This window comes from Gopherus evgoodei, unplaced genomic scaffold, assembly GCF_007399415.2.
Source record: "Gopherus evgoodei ecotype Sinaloan lineage unplaced genomic scaffold, rGopEvg1_v1.p scaffold_34_arrow_ctg1, whole genome shotgun sequence".
Taxonomy (NCBI): Eukaryota; Metazoa; Chordata; order Testudines; family Testudinidae; genus Gopherus; species Gopherus evgoodei.
The window spans coordinates 4,944,965-4,963,699 of NW_022060016.1; the positions used below are offsets into that span (position 1 = coordinate 4,944,965).

Below are 18,735 nucleotides of genomic sequence, written 5' to 3' on the forward strand. Positions count from 1 at the left end.
TTGTCCAGAATGTCTCGGATATACTCCAGCTCAACTGGAAACTTCACACCCCTTGGAGACCACAGGCCAGTGGAGTGGTAGAACGCACTAATCAGACACTCAAAAGGCACCTAGCCAAAATATGTCAGGAGGCGTCTTTAAAGTGGCCTGATGCCCTACTTTGGTTTTACTCCGCATTCGGGTTCTTCCTAAAGGTAGAACTGGTCTGAGCCCCTTCGAGATTATGTTTGGAGGGGCATGGCCTATGAATGGTACCCTGATCCTGCTAGGGGAATGGGAGGTTGGGTGTGGATATTTGTCTCAGTACATGTGTTCTCTGTCTGCTGTTTTATGTTCCCTTCACAGGTACGTGAGGGACTTTCAGCCACTCCCTTTAGATGCACCTGTCCATTCCCTACAGTCTGCTGACTTCGTCCTCGTCTGTACCTGAAAGGACGAACCCCTCCAGGAAAAGTGGAAAGGATCCTATCTCGTCTTACTGGTTTCCCACACAGCAGCTAAAGTAGAGGGACACAAGAGCTGGATTCACTACTCCCGACTAAAAGCTGTACCTCCACTGCAGAATCCGGACCCCGAGCAGTGGACTGTTCAGCCTACCGGAACCGGAACATTGGAAAATTTGGGACTCAAAAAGTTATTATTTAAACGCAAATAACTCTAATTTGGCCATGTTTTTAATACTCGTTTGGTTATTTATTGTTTCTGGACATCTGGCCCCTTCACCCTTTCGCTCCCCGGAAAATAACTGGTGGGCCCTTTTAGCTGTCACAGCCTCTAATTCCTCCCACTTTTGTGTAGGGAGCGGTTACACTTTAGGGTCTGTATTTACTACTTGTTTTGTGGGGGTGGCTATGCCCTTGCAAGAAATTCACAACTATACTGAACTTGCTACTTTCAATGTTAAGCTGACAGCCCAGCAGCTGTCTCAGTTTGGCTCTATCTCAAATCCTAAGCCCTATACAAACCAGCATCGCCTTCAGATTAGGCTAATAGACGTGTCCTCAAATGTTACTTCCTGTTTTACTATCGTAGGGGCACAAAAGGTTGGTACTAATTTAACCAACCATGAGATGAATTGTTCTGTTTCTCCAACCTCGACTTCTTATTTTTATGCACACTTATATCTTCCCCGTGGGTGGTTTTTGCTCTGCGGACTAATTGCATTTACCTGTGTCCCAGCTAACGGTTCGGGGGGCCATTGTTCTTTAGGACGATTAACCATGGGGGTTGTCCCTGGCCATGCTTTAGTTTTAGAAATGCCTGAACCTACCCGAGCCCGGAGGGCTCGGCGTGGTCTGCCTCTGGATGAAACATGAGGGCAGGGGACTGGACTCAATGATCTCTCGAGGTCCCTTCCAGTCCTAGAGTCTATGAGTCTATGTGATTCTAAGGTAAATCTGGTGTCTAAATCTCAGGCCGTAGCCCTTGCTACTTCATTGGTCGGTGTCCCAGGCCTGGCCTTAGATGCAGAGCTCCAACTTGCTAAAGTGGCCTGTGCCCTCGCCAAGTCCATTAACTTAACTTCCACTTTACTCTCTGACTTGGCCTCAGAACTATCAGGGGTCCGAGAAGGGGTGCTCCAAAATCCCGCTGCAATAGACTACCTCCTCTTAAGGCATAATCATGGCTGTGAGGAATTTAAGGGTCTCTGTTGCTTTAACCTTTCTGATCACAGCCAAAGTAGCGAGAATAGACTGGCTTAGTTGCGTGACATTGTCACTCACATAACGCAAAATAGTAACAATGATTGGTGGGGTTCTTGGGGTTTCGGTAATTGGTTTGGGTGGCTTAAAAGCATTTCTACCTCCCTGCTAGTGGTGGTGGCAATTGGTTTGCTCTTTTGCTGTGGCCTTCAGATAGGATTGCCATGCTGTAAAAGTTGTCTTTCTGCCCTTCGTCAGCCAACAGAAATGTACCCCCTTAGGGTGGTCTCGCTGCCAGCATCGGGTGGCTTGCCTTTTGACCTTATTCTAAGTAATGAATATGAGAAAACTCAACAAAAGGCCTTTGAGTATTCTCAAAGGGGATTGTTGGGGGGGAGGGCAAGGCTCCAAGTAACTGGCAATATGGCGTGAGGTCAAAAGTTTACATTCTCAGGCCTATGATTGCCCTCGGATTGCCCCTCGGGCTAATCAATATGTTCCTTTGAAGCTAGCATGAGTACATGTGATCATTTATTATTTTTCTTTTGTTCCTTTGTTTATGGTATAAGATGTGATTAATCAAAGGGGGTTCTGTAGTGTGGGTAAAGGATGTTGTTAATTAAAGGATCAGGTAGTTAATGAATTGTAAATGATCGATTGTAGCACCTGTGAACATCTCTGTAAACGAGTAGGGTATATAAGGTAGGGAAAAGGATAGTAATCTGTGCATGATTTGAGATTTGTATCTCCCTGCACCTTATTTGATTTCAAATAAAGAGACTTGCTTCTCCACTCCGGTGTGGTCATTGGGAATACGCACACCGGGCAAACGAACCCCAACTGTTGCCCCCTGCAACAGTGGGAATAACTGTCTGGGTGAGATTATAAACAATGCTGCCTCTGTTAACTGTTGCCATTTTTGCCTTTCGAAAAATGTCCTTGACTGCTTGACTGCCCATATCATCAACTGCTCAGAGGCTACAAAACCTCAGGAAGAAGCCACAAAAAAGCAAAGAAGACATGCTGAAAGCAGTTATGGATAACTCTGCCAGAGACAGTAAAAAACTGCAGGACTGGAGGGAAAGGGAAAGCAGGATCCGCCAGAGAAACACAGCGGTTAAGAAGAAAAGCACAAAGCAGCTGATAAGCATCCTGGCGCGCCAAGCGGACTCTATCCAGTCACTCGTAGCCATGCAGGCAGAGCACTACCGTGCCGGACCCCCCCGGTCCAAAGCTCTTTCCCTTGTGCCCCAGTGTCAGCTCCAAACCCCCTTCCCCAGCATCCAGGTTCTTACCACCACCAGCTGTCTCCAACACCTGTTCGTTCACCAACCAGCCCTGAGAACTACGATCCTTACCCTCTGCACTCAACCCCCATCACCATGCAGCATTTTCATCCTGAAGTGCAGCAGTCATTGCACAGCACTCTAGCCAGGACATATTCAAACCTGTGACTGTACAGTTCACCACCCTACCCCCCTGCCCTTTTAGGTTCCCAAAATGTTGTGTGTCTGTCAATAAAGTTATTTTCTTTTCAATAAATGAATTCTTGGCTTTGAAAACAGTCTTTATTATTGCAGAAAGTGAAAGATACCATAGCCCAGGAAAGAAACAGGCACTGCAAATCATTTTAGGAAAAACAGATTCCTACTAATATTGTAACCACTGCACTTCACTCCCATGCAAGGCACCAAACATTACTGTTGGTTTTCAGCCTCAAATTCCTCCCTCAAGGCATCCCTAATCCTTGTAGCCCTGTGCTGGGCCTCTCTAGTAGCCCTGCTCTCTGGCTGTGCAAATTCAGCGTCCAGGTGTTGAACCTCGGAGGTCCATTCCTGACTGAATGTGTTTCACCCTTCCCTTCACAAATATTATGGAGGGTACAGCACGTGGATGTAACCGCAGGGATGCTGCTTTCCCCCAAGTCTAGCTTCCCATACAGAGATTGCCAGTGCCCTTTTAAACGGCCAAAAGCACACTCCACAGTTATTCGGCACCGGCTCAGCCTGTAGTTGAACCGGTCCTTGCTCCTGTCAAGCTTCCCTGTATACGGTTTCATTAGCCAAGGCATTAACAGGTAAGCGGGGTCTCCAAGGATCACAATGGGCATTTCGACATCCCCTACTGTGATCTTCCGGTCTGGGAAAAAAGTCCCGGCCTGCAGCTTCCTGAACAGGCCACTATTCTGAAAGATGCGTGCAGCATGCACCTTTCCAGGCCAGCCTGTGTTAATGTCAATGAAATGCCCACGGTGATCCACAAGCGCCTGGAGAACCATAGAGAAATACCTCTTCCGATTAATGTACTCGGATGCTAGGTGGGGTGGTGCTAGAATAGGAATATGCATCCCATCTATCGCCCCTCCACAGTTAGGGAAACCCATTTGTGCAAAGCCATGCACAATGTCCTGCATGTTCCCCAGAGTCACGGTGGTTCTTAGCAGGATGCGATTAATGGCCCTGCAAATTTGCATCAATACGATTCCAATGGTCGACTTTCCCACTCCAAACTGGTTCGCAACCGATCGGTAGCTGTCTGGAGTTGCCAGCTTCCAGATTGCAATAGCCACCCGCTTCTCCACTGGCAGGGCAGCTCTCAATCTCGTGTCCTTGCACCGCAGGGTGGGGGCGAGCTCAGCACACAGTCCCATGAAAGTGGCTTTTCTCATCCAAAAGTTCTGCAGCCACTGCTCGTCATCCCAGACTTCCATGACGATGTGATCCCACCACTCAGTGCTTGTTTCCTGAGCCCAAAAGCGGCGTTCCACGGTGCTGAGCATTTCCGTGAATGCCACAAGCAATGTCGTGTCGTACGTGTCAGGCGACTCAATATCATCGTCGGACTCCTCACTGTCACTTTGGAGCTGAAGGAATAGCTCAACTGCCAAACGTGATGTGCTGGCGAGACTCATCAGCATACTCCTCAGCAGCTCGGGCTCCATTTCCCGCAGACATCGCGCTGCACAGAAACCGTTGGGAGAGTCACAATGGCACCAAACGTGGAAGGAAAACAGGGACTGCTGGGATGTGTAGTGATGCATCACGGGGCGTTGGGACAGGAAGCGGAATGACCCGCACCCTTCTGTCCCCTTCCTACAACCCACGGCGCCAAAATGGAATGAGGTGCTCTGTGGGATAGCTGCCCATAATGCACCACTCCCAACAGCGCTGCAAATGCTGCAAATGTGGCCACACTGCAGCGCTGGTAGCTGTCAGTGTGGCCACACTGCAGTGCTTTCCCTACACAGCTGTACGAAGACAGCTGTAACTCCCAGCGCTGTACAGCTGCAAGTGTAGCCAAACCCTAACTCCGTCAATCTGTTTCCTCACTTCCCCAGGCGGGTACTGTAGTTTTAAGAATGCTTGATAAAGATCTTCTAGATGTTTGTCTCTGTCTGAGGGATTGGAGCAAATTCAGTTGTATCTTAGGGCTTGGCTATAGACAATGGATCGTGTGATGTGTCTTGGATGGAATCTGGAGGCATGTTGGTAAGTATAGCGGTCAGTAGGCTTCCGGTATAGGGTGGTATTTATTTGACCATCACTTATTTGCACCATAGTGTCCAGGAAGTGGCTCTCTTGTGTGGACTGGTCCAGGCTGAGGTTGGTGGTGGGGTGGAAACTGTTGAAATCCAGGTGGAACTCTTCAAGGGCCTCCTTTCCATGGGTCCATATGATGAAGATGTTATCAATGTAGTGCAAGTAGAGGAGGGATGCTGGGGGACGAGAGCTGAGGAAGCGTTGTTCTAAGTCAGCCATAAAAATGTTGTCATACTGTGGGGCCATTCAGGTACCCATAGCAGTTCCACTGACGTGAAGATATACGTTGTCCCCAAACCTGAAATGGCTGTGGGTGACGACAAAGTCACAAAGCTCAGCCACTAGGTGTGCTGTGGCATCATCAGGGATACTGTTCCTGACAGCTTGTAGTCCATCCTCATGTGGAATATTGGTGTAAAGCGCTTCTACATCCATGGTGGCCAGGATGGGGTTTTCAGGAAGATCACCAATGCATTGTAATTTCCTCAGGAAGTCAGTGATGTCTCAAAGATAGCTAGAAGTGCTGGTAGCGAAGGGTCTGAGGAGAGAGTCCAAATAGCCAGATAATCCTACTGTAAGAGTGCCAATGCCTGAGATGATGGGGTGTCCAGGGTTTCCAGGTTTATGGATCTTGGGTAGCAGATAGAATACCCCTAGTCGGGGCACTGGGGGGTGTCCCTGTAGATTTGTTCCCGTGCTGTTGCCAGGAGTTTCTTGAGCAGATGGTGTAGTTTCTTTTGGCAACCCTCAGTGGGATCAGAGGATAGTGGCCTGTAGAATGTGGTATTGGAGAGTCGCTGGGCAGCTTTCTGTTCATAATCTGACCTGTTCATTATGACTACAGCACCAATTTGGCAGCCCCTTTGATTATAATGCCAGAGTTGTTTCTGAGGCTGTAGATGGCATTGCATTCTGTATGGCTGAGGTTATGGGGGCAAGTGATGCTGTTTGTTCACAATTTCAGCCTGTGCACATCTGCAGAAGCACTCTGTGTAGAAGTCTAGTCTGTCATTTCGACCGTCAGGAGGAGTCCACATAGAGTTCTTCTTGTAGTGTTGGTAGGAGGGTTCCTATAGGTCAGTGCTCAGTTCAGTGGTGTGTTGAAAATATTCCTTGAGACGGAGACAATGAAAGTAGGCTTCCAGATCACCACAGAACTGTATCATGTTTGTGAGGATGGTGGGGCAGAGAGTCCCCGAGATAGGGCAGACTCTTCTGCCGGGCTGTGTGTATGGTTGGATAGATTAACAATATTATTAGGTGAGTTGAGGGTACCACTGTTGTAGCCCTCCTGTGGCAGGTAGGAGTTTAGATAGTTACTGTCCTTTTTCCTCTGTAGAGAAGCGAAGTGTGCATTGTAAATGGCTTGTCTCATTTTTGAGAAGTCCAGCCATGTGGGAGTTTGTGTGGAAGGTTGGTTTTGTATGAAAGTCTCCAGTTTTGAGAGCTCATTCTTCCCATAAGTGTCCAAACTACTCTCCATTAAAACTTCAGAAAAACAAAAGTGCAAAGGGAGGGTAGGGTGGAAAGCCAATAATTAACCCTATGAAGCTATTTTAAAGTACAGGCTAACAGCAGCAAATTAAGCTAACTGAGGAGGAGAAGAAGAAAAGGATATGGTCAGCTTGGAGCAAAGGGTAGGGCTCCCTAGGGTAAAACAGTTGGGAACTGTAACGGTGTTGGGACTCGCCACCACAGCACCTCCCACTGGTTGCTCCGGGAATTAGCTCAGTCCAGTGGAGCACCCCATCCTGGTGGTGTCCCATCCATCATCTCACCCTCAGTTGGCATGTCTGGACCCACATTGCTCCCCACTCAGCGGTGTCCTCTTTGGGCCACTGCCCTCCAGCAGTGCCCCTTAGTCCATCCTCTTCCGGTGGGGGGAGTCAGTTAGCTGTCTCTCTACACCCCAGCCCATGTGGGCCATTGCATCCCCAAAGTCACACTCCTCTTGGCAGGGGGCTGGTGCAGCCCTAGACAGCCACTCCCATTGACCGGGTCTAAGGCAAGGGGGGGACCCAGGCCTGCCCACTACTCTGGGTCCCAACCCAGGGACCCTCTAGTGGCCACCATCCTGCCCTCCTTCTCTCCTTCCATCTGTCCACATCCCTAGGCCAGGCCCCTCACACTGGCTAGGCCCTTCCCCTCAGGGCCTGCAGCCTGGCAGACACCGAGCTGGAGTTCCCTTCTGCTCTCCCAGGCCTGCCAAGCACTGCGCTGTCCCTGGTGCTCGTCTCCTAGTTCTGGAGGCAGACCTTCCCCTGTTGAAGCCCTAGGACAGACTGCCTGCTGCTGTTCTGGGCAGCCTTTATATATGGTTGAGCCTGGCCCTGATTGGCTGTCTCCAATATGGGCCCTGATTGGCTCCCAATAAGCCCTTTTCCTATTGGCTGTACATCTGGGTAGACCCCCTGGCCTGTTGCAGCCCACACTCTCAGGGAGTGGGCAGCTGCCCCCCTATAGGAACCTTTCCCCCTAGCTTTTTATCCTGGCGCTGGGAGAAAAGTGGGGGTTGTTACCCGCTCCTGCAAACCCTGAATTTGTTCTGTCAGTGCCTGTTGCCTTTGTTTGCATGTCAGATGAATTGCAAGAGTGCCATTACCTGCTGTAGTTAACTGTTTCCAAGCAACTCCAAGTGTTAACCTGCTCACTCTCCCTTTTTCACTTTGAAACTGGTTTTTCTATACTCCCCTACAACCAAGTCACACCTCCTGTTTCTTAGGTGGTCTGTTAACTCTGCTTCTGACTCCAAACCCTGTTGTGCCAAACTATCTTTAACCACCTCTAACTCTAATTTACAATCCTCCAGTTGCCTTTGCTGGAGTAGCACCAAGCTTGAAAGATCAATGGCAGCTTCCCATAATGCTGCCTTTATTTCAAACCTCTTACAAATGGACATAAGTAGCTCCTTTCCCTGGAAGGCATCCTGTCCCCATGAACAAGGACCTCATTCTGCTACCTGTTTACCAAGGAGGAGCAGGAGGGACTGGTGGGAGGGCAGCCTGGCAGGAGGAGCCAGGCACAGGCACTGAGTGAGTGTGGGCAGTGCAGCAGCCACTGAAACAGGTCTAGTAGCAGTGAGAGCTGTGCTGGAGGAGCCCTCCCTGTCCAGCTCCTCACTACAACCTTCCTGGGACTACCCACCACCTCTCAGGCCAGGGCAGGGTCTCTTCTCCCCAAACTGTGTGGCTATAGACCCCAGGGCAGGAGGCAGGACTGGAGCCCCCATCCATGTGTCCCACTAGCAGATATATGCCCCAGGGGGTGGGGACTTGGGCTGGGGGCTGCTCTTGGGCACCACACCCTGCCCAGGGCAGATGGAGGGCCCGGGTCTCCCTACAGTGGCCTGGGGTCCCTGGGCAGCTCTTATCTCTGCCTGGCTCCAGCTTCTGGCCTGGGGGTTGGGGGGTGTCTCAGGGGGAAAAGGAGAAGCTGGGGACAAGACCACAGTTCCAGCATTGATGGCCCCTCCCAACTTCTATGCAGGTTCCACCACTCCTAAGGGGGCCCCCAAATTGGCCAGGGCCCCTGTGCTTGGGCCCTGTGCATTAATCTGCCACTGCTTCTGGACTTGGAACCTAAGAATCTATGTCAGAAAAATACCAGAGGTCTTTGTTCCTGAGTTTGTTACAGACCACCCCTCCCCCTTATGATTCCCTCCAGTCTAGAGAGTATCAGGTGTATAAAGTTCATGGCCGTGTTGTAGCAGATGAGACCCTGATTTCAGACATGAAGAACAGGTCTTGCTAGAGAAGGCTGTGATAAGCATGTTCACATGGGAAATCCCACCACTCATGAAAAGACTCCATGTCTGTAGGAAGTCTGGCAAATCTAGGGCAATTGTTGAGAGTGAAAGAACCCTTTCCTCTCAGGGAAGGGGGAAATGCTTCTCTCTGAAGAAGAAGAAGAAGAAAGCAGGTGAGAAGCATGCCTAGTTGGAGCAGGTAAAGATACATGGGGAAACAGACACAAAGGAACTAGATCTTATAGATGAAGACATAAATCCCATAGCTGGGGAGGAACAGGGAGACTGTGAAGATAACATGCACAAGTCACTCTACAAGCCTTAGAAATCAGGGCATCTTGTAATCATTTGAGTCTCTGACTCTATGGGCCAAGAGTGAAAGAGATCCATTGCTGGAGTGGGAGGAGCTGACCAGGTTATCCCATTGGATGGTTGGCACTGTTGGACAGAGAGAAGTGTGACCTACATACATATGCCCCCTTCCATCAGCTGTAGCAGGAATTTCTTTTTATTTTTTTATTAGAGTCAAAAATCTGTTACTGGTATCTCAGCTGTCTTGGGAACAATAACATCTCTCTGACACAAGACGCTGCCAACAATTTCTCTCTCACAGCACAGACTGGGCAGAGAGATGTGCTGATGACTATGTGTCTATCTCAAGGCAATGACCAGGTTGAAACCTTCTCTGTTACTCTTTGCAAACTGGGTGGTCCTTTTCTAGCCTCTCTTTTGGATGCAGGAGAAGGCTGAGGCTAGTACAGGTAGCTGCCGAGGACAGACTAATATGTCTCACCCCTGTATTCAAAGCAAGTGTTCTCCCCTGACACAGGCCTCGGAGTGTATGTCTGGGAATGAGCCTCCCTAGCCTAGTTAGACAGACTCATGCTAGCAGGACTTGAATGTAGATGCTGCAGCTCAGACTAGCCCCCCAAGCTCAAGCCCAGTAGTAGGCCCTAGCCCAGGGGTCCCCAACACAGTGCCCATGGGCGCCATGGCACCCATGGGGGCATTTAAGTGCGCCCGCATACTGGTCAGCGGACGAGCATCCGCTAAAATGCTACCGAAATTCGGCGGCATTTCGGCAGTGATGCCTCTGGATGCTGTCGAAATTCAGTGGCGATGCCTCTGGATGACACTGCTTGCCACCAACAAGCAGCGTCATCCAGAGGCGTTACCGCTGAAATGCTGCCAAATTTCGGCGGCATTTTGGCAGATGCTCATCCGCCGCCATGGTCCTTTGTCTGGCGCCCACTATACAAAAAAGGTTGGGGACCACTGCCCTAGCCTGAGTCTCTGCTAGAACCACACTGTTCACACACTGCGATTTTGAGTGTGCTAGCTTGAGTCTTGCTAGAGCACATCTGTCTATTTGGCTTGGTCCCAGCTGCAATGTGGACTTACTCTGTGAGGTCACAGCCCCATCCCCTGCCTGGCCAATAATAGTAACACAAGAATTTTGAAAATCCTTCCCAGATACACAAGCCTTTGGTCAGCACTGCAGCCGAGTCTCCATGTCATACGAGGGAATGCAGCACTGCTCCACAGTCATATCTCAGGTGAGATGTGAAGCAGAAATCATGAGCTCACCTGGTCACCAGCGATCCCATCAGTTTTCTGGAGAGTAGCATTGCTTTCATTACAGGCTGGGGAACTGCATTCTGCCCAGTAAGTTACCCCTCACGGCCTTTCTAAGGAGCTGGTGGTAGATAGCGTGAGTCTCATGCACTCACTTTAAAGCCCTTTGGGTGGTTCTTGATAGAGGAACAACAGGGACTTCTTATTTCTGTCTTCTCTAGCTCCTATCTCGGAGAGCTGCAGTCCTCTGCCTGTCTGGCAGAGATGGCTGGCAGGCACAGAGGTGATGGGGGGGCAGAGGAACGGTACAAACTGGACATAAGAGCAGGGGAAGGTATTTGTTTATTTCATGCAAGATGAGATATAACAAGACTCAGGGCAAAATCCTGCAGAGCTTAATAGGACAAAATTTCCCACTGAATCCAGTTGGTTCTGGGCCAGTATAAGGTCTGTAGGAGCTGGTTCTCAGGCTGACACTTTAGGCCTGTTCTGAACACCCTACAGCCTCTTGGCTTCCTGCTCCCTCTTCAAGTCATGCTTTAAACTGATAGATTCACAGATTTTAAGGCCAGAAGGGACTATTAGATCATGTAGCCTGACTCTGCCATATGACAGGCTGTAGAATTTCACTCTTTTACCCCTGTATTGAGTATAATAACTTGCATTTGGCTAAAGCATCTCCCAGAAAAACATCTAAAGTAGATCAAAACTTCAAAAGATGGAGACTCCATCCCTTCCCTTGGTCATTTCTTCCAATGGTTAGTGGTGCATCATTTGGGTGTGTGAGTTCTTGCCTGCTCATGCTTCAGTGAGGTCATCTGGGTCTTCAACTTCCTCCACAAGAACCAAGTGCATTTAATCCCAAAGGAGGAGAGACATAACCACTCAGGATACAGCAGTTCATAAATGAAGCTCTGAAATGAGCAAAGAAGGGACAAGTCATTTAAATTGCTACCACCTGTGAAGAGACGTGATTAATCAGGCAAAAGGTAAATCTAGAGTCTAAACTCCACGCATGGTCTTGGTCAAACAGGGCATGGACAGAGGTACCCTCTTGCACTGAGGTGTCTCATCAAGCGCTGTTGTGGACAAATGGAAAGGCTGAAGAGGGGGGATGTAAACTGGTGGTGACGCTCAACACAGCTGCTAGTGTGCTGTCTAATGGGCTGTGTTGTCACTCAGTATGCTGCAAAGAGCCTTGGACATGTGACCTGTGAGACTCCTGCTCAGAACACAGCCCAACTCCCCAGGCTGCTCAGGCAGCTGCACTGATCACCATGAAAACCATGTCTCTCTAACCAGGGCCTGGACATTTTCCTCCTGTTCCCCAAACGTGACATCAACGAGACTCAGGGTTCGCAGCAATTTCCCAGCAGCTGTGCTGCAAACAACAGGGACAGTGACATGATTGCAGCGGATGATCCTCACAAGCAGCAAGAGGCAGGGGCCGAGCTCTTCAGCACAGAGACATGAACCCCAGAGGGTGCGTGACTGTGTAGAACTGATGAATGAACTTATTTTTAATTGTTCACTTTATTCATGTAACTTCATGAATGAAACAACATTCATTCATAAAACCAGTTACCCCAATAACTGGCTAACTGACAATTAAGATGCTTGTTAAGAGCCACAGTGTTCAGCCAGCTGTCCTTGTAAATTTCACTTTCAATCCAATTGCTGCTTAAATCACTGAAACTTGCACTGTTTCAACATTGTAACTTCTGCTCACTGTTTGCCATTCATACGTGCCTACACTGTAGCTTCTGTTCACTTTCTGTTCATTCCTTACACTTGTCCATAGTGTAACCCAAACTCCATTTCAAAACACTCACTCCATTTTGTAAAAGCCTGCTGCAACCTTCATTTTTGCAAAACCCTGCTGTAATCTTATTTGGTTAGTTTAGATGTGTGACTGAGGTATGTATGGATGATGGAATTAATCTCCAGCACCAGCCTCTATTGATGAAATAGAGTTCAAACACCAACGGCTGAAGATGCAGACAAGAGCCCTAAAAGTAAGAAGAGTCCACCCTAAAAAGAAAAGAACAAAGGTACAATAAAAGGAAGATCAAAGCCAAGTCTGAGATTGAAAGTTGCATCTGCAATTGATGGGTAATCAATCACACCGAACCCAGAGGCAGCTGACACAGCAAGACCTATAGACTCTTGATTCAAACTAAAAGCCTATAAAAAAAGATGGGTGAGATGGGAGACTCTGGGTAATGTTCTGCTGCCAACATGGGAGGGCAGACCCAGCCCTTCCTTGTGCTTTCCTAGCCAGTTAGCTGCCACAAGCTACGAACCCAAGCTGGGAAATCAAGCCATGGACTCAAGCTATGTTCAGGACTGGTAACTATACAGCAGCTGCAGAACATCTGGGGTGTGTGTGTGTGTAGGTATTAGGTATTGGTCATAAATCAAATTGTTATCATAAAGAATGTGGCATCTTTGCCTTATCCCCCAAAATGATCCTGTGTAGTTTTGTCTGCATGACAACTGGGTCCTCAGCACAGGACCCCCTCATCTTCCACAGGGGTGCAGGCCCAGCCCCTCAGTGTAGGCCCGGGCCAGCACTAACAACTCTTGTGATTCATCATTAATCTTGCAATATTTGGCGATTTTCTTAAGGCCACGCTGCTCCATGGCTGGAGGAAAGCAAGAACCTCAGCTTTCACCTCAACCAAAACAAAACAAATGAGTTTCTGGCTGTGAATAGAAGCCAGAAAACATGGTTCAAAGTGTCTGGTGGCACCTTATAGACTAACAGATTTATTTGGGCATAAGCTTTCGTGGGTAAAAAAAAAACACTTCTTCAGGTGCATGGAGTGAAAATTATAAGATGCAGACATTATATAATGACACATGAAGAGAAGGGAGTTACCTCGCAAGTGGAGAACCAGTGTTGACCGGGCCAATTAGATCAGGGTGGGTGTAGTCTACTTGATCTAATGGGCCCTGTCAACATTGGTGATCCACTTGTAAGGTAATTCCCTTCTCTCCATGTATCAGTATATTTATGCCTGTATCTGTAATTTTCACTCCATGCATCTGACAAAGTGGGTTCTTTACTCACGAAAGCTTGTGCCCAAATAAATGTTAGTCTTTAAGGTGCCACCAGACTCCTTGTTGTTTCTGTGGATACAGACTAAAACGGCTACCCCCTGATGGTTCAAAGTGTGACCTAAAGACTTAAACTAGAAGACAAAAGGAAACAAAAGGTTTTTTCTCTTTAAGTATCAGAATTTTAAGCCAGTCTTGTGGATTTTTGGGTCCTGACTCGTGATTTCTGAACTCCTGAGATTGGCAACATTACAGGGTTCAGGGAGCTGGGCCCAGAAGCAGTTCTAGGGGTAAGCAAGCAGGGCGGTTACTCTCGGCACCAGCTTCCAATGGTGCCAGACCACTAGGTCACTTTACCTTTTTTCCTCCCCCCCCCCCTTTAGGAGCATATGGTGTGTGAAACAACATTTTCTGCCCTGAGTGGCAAAACGGTTAAGGCTGCATCTCTCTGGGACTTGCCCACATGGCTTTACTAATTAGGTGCCTCCTGGACCCTGGAGAGGACGTGGAAGAAGGTGAGGCGATGGGGGAAGTAGGGGGCAGGTGGGAGAAATAGGGAGTGGGGGTGGGGACTAAGTTTAGGGCATCCCAGCCCCAGCTGGGCTGCATGCAGCAGTCAGGGAGAGAGACAATGTATCATTTATGCCTAGCTTTCGCATTGGGTGGCTTTTCAGAATTACTTAACTGATACATACATTAATTACTCTAGTTCCTAAAATGAATGCTACCTCCACCAGCTGCTTAAAATGTTTGGATTTAGCTTTGTCTGGGAGCATGTATTACAGCTTTAAAGTTTGATTTGAAGTATCACTCTTGTATTTTCTAACCTGTCATGTCCCAGCCCCAGCTCCAGGGCTGCAGTGACCAGGAGAGATGCCTGTCCCCAAACAGATTCTAAAACTGAATGGAAATCAATCACGTGGATTCCAGACATTAAACCATTAAGGCCAGATCTTTGCTATGGGATATCGTTCTGGCTCTTCAGAGTATTCCCACTGACCCATAAGTAGCAAGCACTAGGGGTTTGATGTCAGGTGCTTTGTAGGATGAAGATCTTATTTGCTAGCTCTTTGAAGCAGGGATCTGTCTGTAACTTCTGAAGCCCTGTGTTAATGTGCTTCGTTTACTTAAGGGGCTTGTAAAAACGTAATGAGCCTACGCTACATTTTTGAGTTGGTGACACACAGTGTGAAACCAGGAGAACTTTGCCTGTTTCTACAAGGCTCTGTTGCACTTGCATGGTGTGGGTCCTCCTAAACACTCATAAAATCCCCATAACCAATCACCTGATGTTTTGCTTCCCTTAGTATTTTCAGTGTTGTCACTTGTTTGTTTGTGGTTTTGTTTATTCTGTGTTGCTTTATTACTTATTTTTACTGTTCTCTGGGTGTGAAGTATTAAATGAAGAGTTGACATCCCATAGATATTGTATAAGCCTGAGTGAATGCCTTTTAGTCTCCTTTCCAGTATCAGAAAATATTGTATTCATGTGTGCAGTCAGAACATGACTATTTCTAGTTGACTCAGATTTGTTTAGCATGTTAACGCTGAGCTATGTGTACAGATATGCATGCAAGAGGGATAGTTTTGTGAACTGCACAAGTCCACAGTATGCTACTGTTTTGGCTGATGCTTCATTTTTTGAGGGCAGCTTTCCTTGAAGGTTTAGTAGTCTGTGGTAGGAGTAGGATATTAAATTGAGCCTCTGGTGCTTTAGTTCCTCAGCACAGAGCCTGGAAGAGGAATCCTCATTCTCACCAAGGCTGGCTCTAGGCACCAGCCCAGCAAGCAGGTGCTTAGGGCAGCCAAGGGGAAGGGTTGGCACGTCAGTCTCTTCAGCAGCAATTCGGCGGGGGGTCCCTTGGTCCCTCTCGGAGGGAAGGACCTGCTGCTGAATTGCTACTGAAGAAGAAAGTGGCACGGTGGAACTACCGCCGAATTGCCGCCAATCGCTGCTTTTTTCCCCCTGCCCAGCCACTTGGGGTGTCTCAAACCCTGGAGCTGGCCCTGATTCTCACTATTTCCTTCTAGCTTTTACAGCTGAATTTTATTTGGCTTATTAATTCATTTTTAACATTTAGTGGCTGCTGTCAGAAGCTTCACTCCTTGAGCTGCCCCCCCCGATGCCCCACCTGCTAACCTGACCTGCACAGAATGGGACAGCAGCCAGACCAGCCACTCCCCCTCATTCTCCAATGCCCCCATCTGCCAGACTGACCTGCACAGAGTGGGAAAGGCAGCCAGATGTCCTGCTACTGATGCCCACTGTGTTCAAGGCCTCACAAGCGAAGGTTTCTGCTGTCTTCACAAAGCGGCTGGGTTTGATGTAGTTGGTCATGTTTGTGGAAACAAAGAAAGGCAGGACACTCTAGAGGGGGCAGAGAGGAGACAGTTGGTGCCTGTTCTATTGCATTCTGGCACAATCTCTAGGCTCAGTCTGCCTGCCAGCCGGATATCAGAGTTGATCCTTCACAAGGCTGGCAGCGAAGGCCCAATCACCTTCACTATGATGTCACAAGAGTTTCCCACCTCGGCCTGACTACTGCAGCCAGAGGAAGGGACGATGCTAGTCACAGCTCATCTCTGTCATTCCTGGTTGGAGGGGTCACATTAGAGCCATGCAAGAGGGCTATTTTCCCCATGGGTGAGCATGCTAACTCAGGGTCCATGAAGGGAGAAAAGGAATCAGGAATAGAGCATGGGCTTCTGACACAGCACAGCAAATCCCCTCTGACCTGAGGAGGGGCAGAGAACAGGCAATAAACTTCTGTCTCACAGCAGGGCAGAGCACCAATGGCCAGATTTTCATAAGTGCCCCGCACCCAGCGACTCCCAAACAGAGAATCCCCCTTCCCCTCCCACTTCCTTCCCGCCCCCAGAGAGTAATGGAGAATCCCTTCCCCACCTCTGCACAGGGATCTGCTGAATGCCAGCAGCTGGCAGTGGAAAGTGCTGCCTGCAGATGGAGCAGTGGAGCATGGCAAGCACAGGCAGCTGCATCCCCATACACCTCCCTCAACTGCTGGCCTCAAACTCCACAGAACTCCTTGCCCTTGCATCCAAGGGGAGAAGGTCTCATTGCTCTGTACCTGCACTAGGATGCCCTGGGAGCAGTACTCGGCCTCCAAGCCTCTCGAGAAGAAATCTACAAATCTCTGTAATGGAGAGAAAAGGGAAATGAAGCCACAAGACTGCAATGGAGCAGGAGAGGGGAAAGGGGATGGGAGAAGGGGACATGTCACAATAAATGCTGACAAGGGAGCTAAGAAACCTCAATAGCAGATCCTGAAAGGATGGGTGGCTGGGACAAGGCCCATTGCTCTGACTCTCATGGGTAGCTGGTGTGAGACAGCACCGGGTGCCCTTACAAGGCCTTCCCCATCCAGTAAGACAAGCACAAGGCTGTAACAGGAGAGCCGCTTTGCAACTAATGGAGACCAAGGGAGAGTGTTTTCCAAACCCATCCCCCATACCGAGACAGGATTTTCAGGTGCTTCAAGGAAGGAGAAGAACACATTTGTTTGTCTAAGCGATTGGCTGAACAAGAAGTAGGACTGAGTGGACTTGCAGGCTCTAAAGTTTTAGATTTTTATTTCCCAGTGTAGTTATGTTTTTATACATAATTCTACATTTGTAAGTTCAACTTTCATGATAAAGCAATTGCACTACAGTACTTCTATTAGGTGAACTGAAAAAAATACCATTTCTTTTGCATTTTTACAGTGCAAATACTTGTAATAAAAAAATATAAAGTGAGCACTGTACACTTTGTATTCTATGTTGTAATTGAAATCAATATATTTGAAAATGTAGAATATCCAAAACTATTTAAATAAATGGTATTTTATTATTGCTTGACAGTGCGATTTATCATGATTTTTTTTTAATCTCACTATTAATTTTTTTAATCACTTGACAGCTCTAGTAGCCAAACAACCGGGTTGATACTGATAGTTTCTGGGGCCAAAATGGTGAGCACGGTACTGGCGAGGACCGCAGAAAAGATTCTCTGACATCAGAGTCCCGGTGTAAGAAAAGCGATGGTGCCAGGAGGAGGTACACAAGAGGATTACATAACTCTTGGTCCCTGGCAGTGTCGGTCAGTACTAGGGCTGGCAATGCTTCTACTAATACAGCCCAATATGCCGTTGGCCTTCTTGGCAACAAGGGCACACTGCTGACTTGTATCCAGCTTCTCATCCACTATAATCCCCAGGTCCTTTTCTGCAGAACCACTGCTTAGCCAGTCAGTCCCCAGCCTGTAGCAGTGCATGAGATTCTTCCTTCCTAAGTGCAGATCTCTGCATTTATCCTTGTTGAACCTCATCAGATTTCTTCTGGCCCAATCCTCCAATTTGTCTAGGTCACTCTGGACCCTATTCCTACCCTCCAGCGTATCTACCTCTCCTCCTAGCTTAGTGTCATCTGCGAACTTGCTTAGGGTGCAATTAGTCCCATCGTCCAATCTTTGTTAAAGATGCTGAACAAAACTGGCCCCAGCACTGACCCCCTGGTGCACTCTGCTTGATCCCCGGCAGAACTCCATTCTGCCAGCTAGACATCGTTGAGCACTACCTGTTGAGCCCGACAATCTAGATAGTTTTCTATCCACCTTATAGTCCACCTAATATCCCCATTCTGTTCATTCCCTCTCAAGCACCTGGCATTGGCCACTGTTAGAAGTCAGGATATGAGGATAGCTTGACCATTGGTCTCACTGAGTATGGCCGTTCTTATGAGAGGATCCAGCAGCCTGTCTGGCTGAAGGACGAGAACCCTGGAGAGAGGTCAGGAGAAGTAATTTCCTACGGAGGGCTTGCTGTTACTCTTGGGATCTCAGTGCAGGGCAGGATGATTTATGGAGCATCTTGGGGACCACTTCCTGGTGAAAATGCTGGAGGAACCACCTAGGGGCCGTGCTCCTCTTGACCTGCTGCTCACAAACAGGGAAGAATTGGTAGGGGAAGTAGAAGTGGGTGGCAATCTGGGCAGCAGTGATCATGAGATGGTCGAGTTCAGGATCCTGACAAATGGAAGAGAGGAGAGCAGCAGAATACAGACTCTGGACTTCAGAAAAGCAGACTTTGACTCACTCAGGGAACTGACGGGCAGGATCCCCTGGGAAGCTAATAGGAGAGGGAAAGGAGTCCAGGAGAGCTGGCTGTATTTTAAA

General features: G+C 48.4%; 1 protein-coding gene across 1 annotated transcript in view; it reads right to left on the bottom strand.

Moving 5' to 3' along the window:
* Window positions 1-10,866: 10,866 nt before the first annotated feature.
* Window positions 10,867-18,735, bottom strand: part of LOC115641314 (very-long-chain 3-oxoacyl-CoA reductase-like) — a 28,018-nt gene continuing 20,149 nt past the window's right edge. Inside the window, exons 9-11 of the mRNA XM_030544361.1 lie at window positions 16,652-16,717; window positions 15,781-15,930; window positions 10,867-11,416 (exon numbers count right to left, since the gene is read on the bottom strand). Of these exons, the coding sequence (XP_030400221.1) occupies window positions 11,273-11,416; window positions 15,781-15,930; window positions 16,652-16,717 (360 nt within the window). The 3' untranslated portion in view covers window positions 10,867-11,272. The remainder of the gene's footprint in view (window positions 11,417-15,780; window positions 15,931-16,651; window positions 16,718-18,735) is intronic.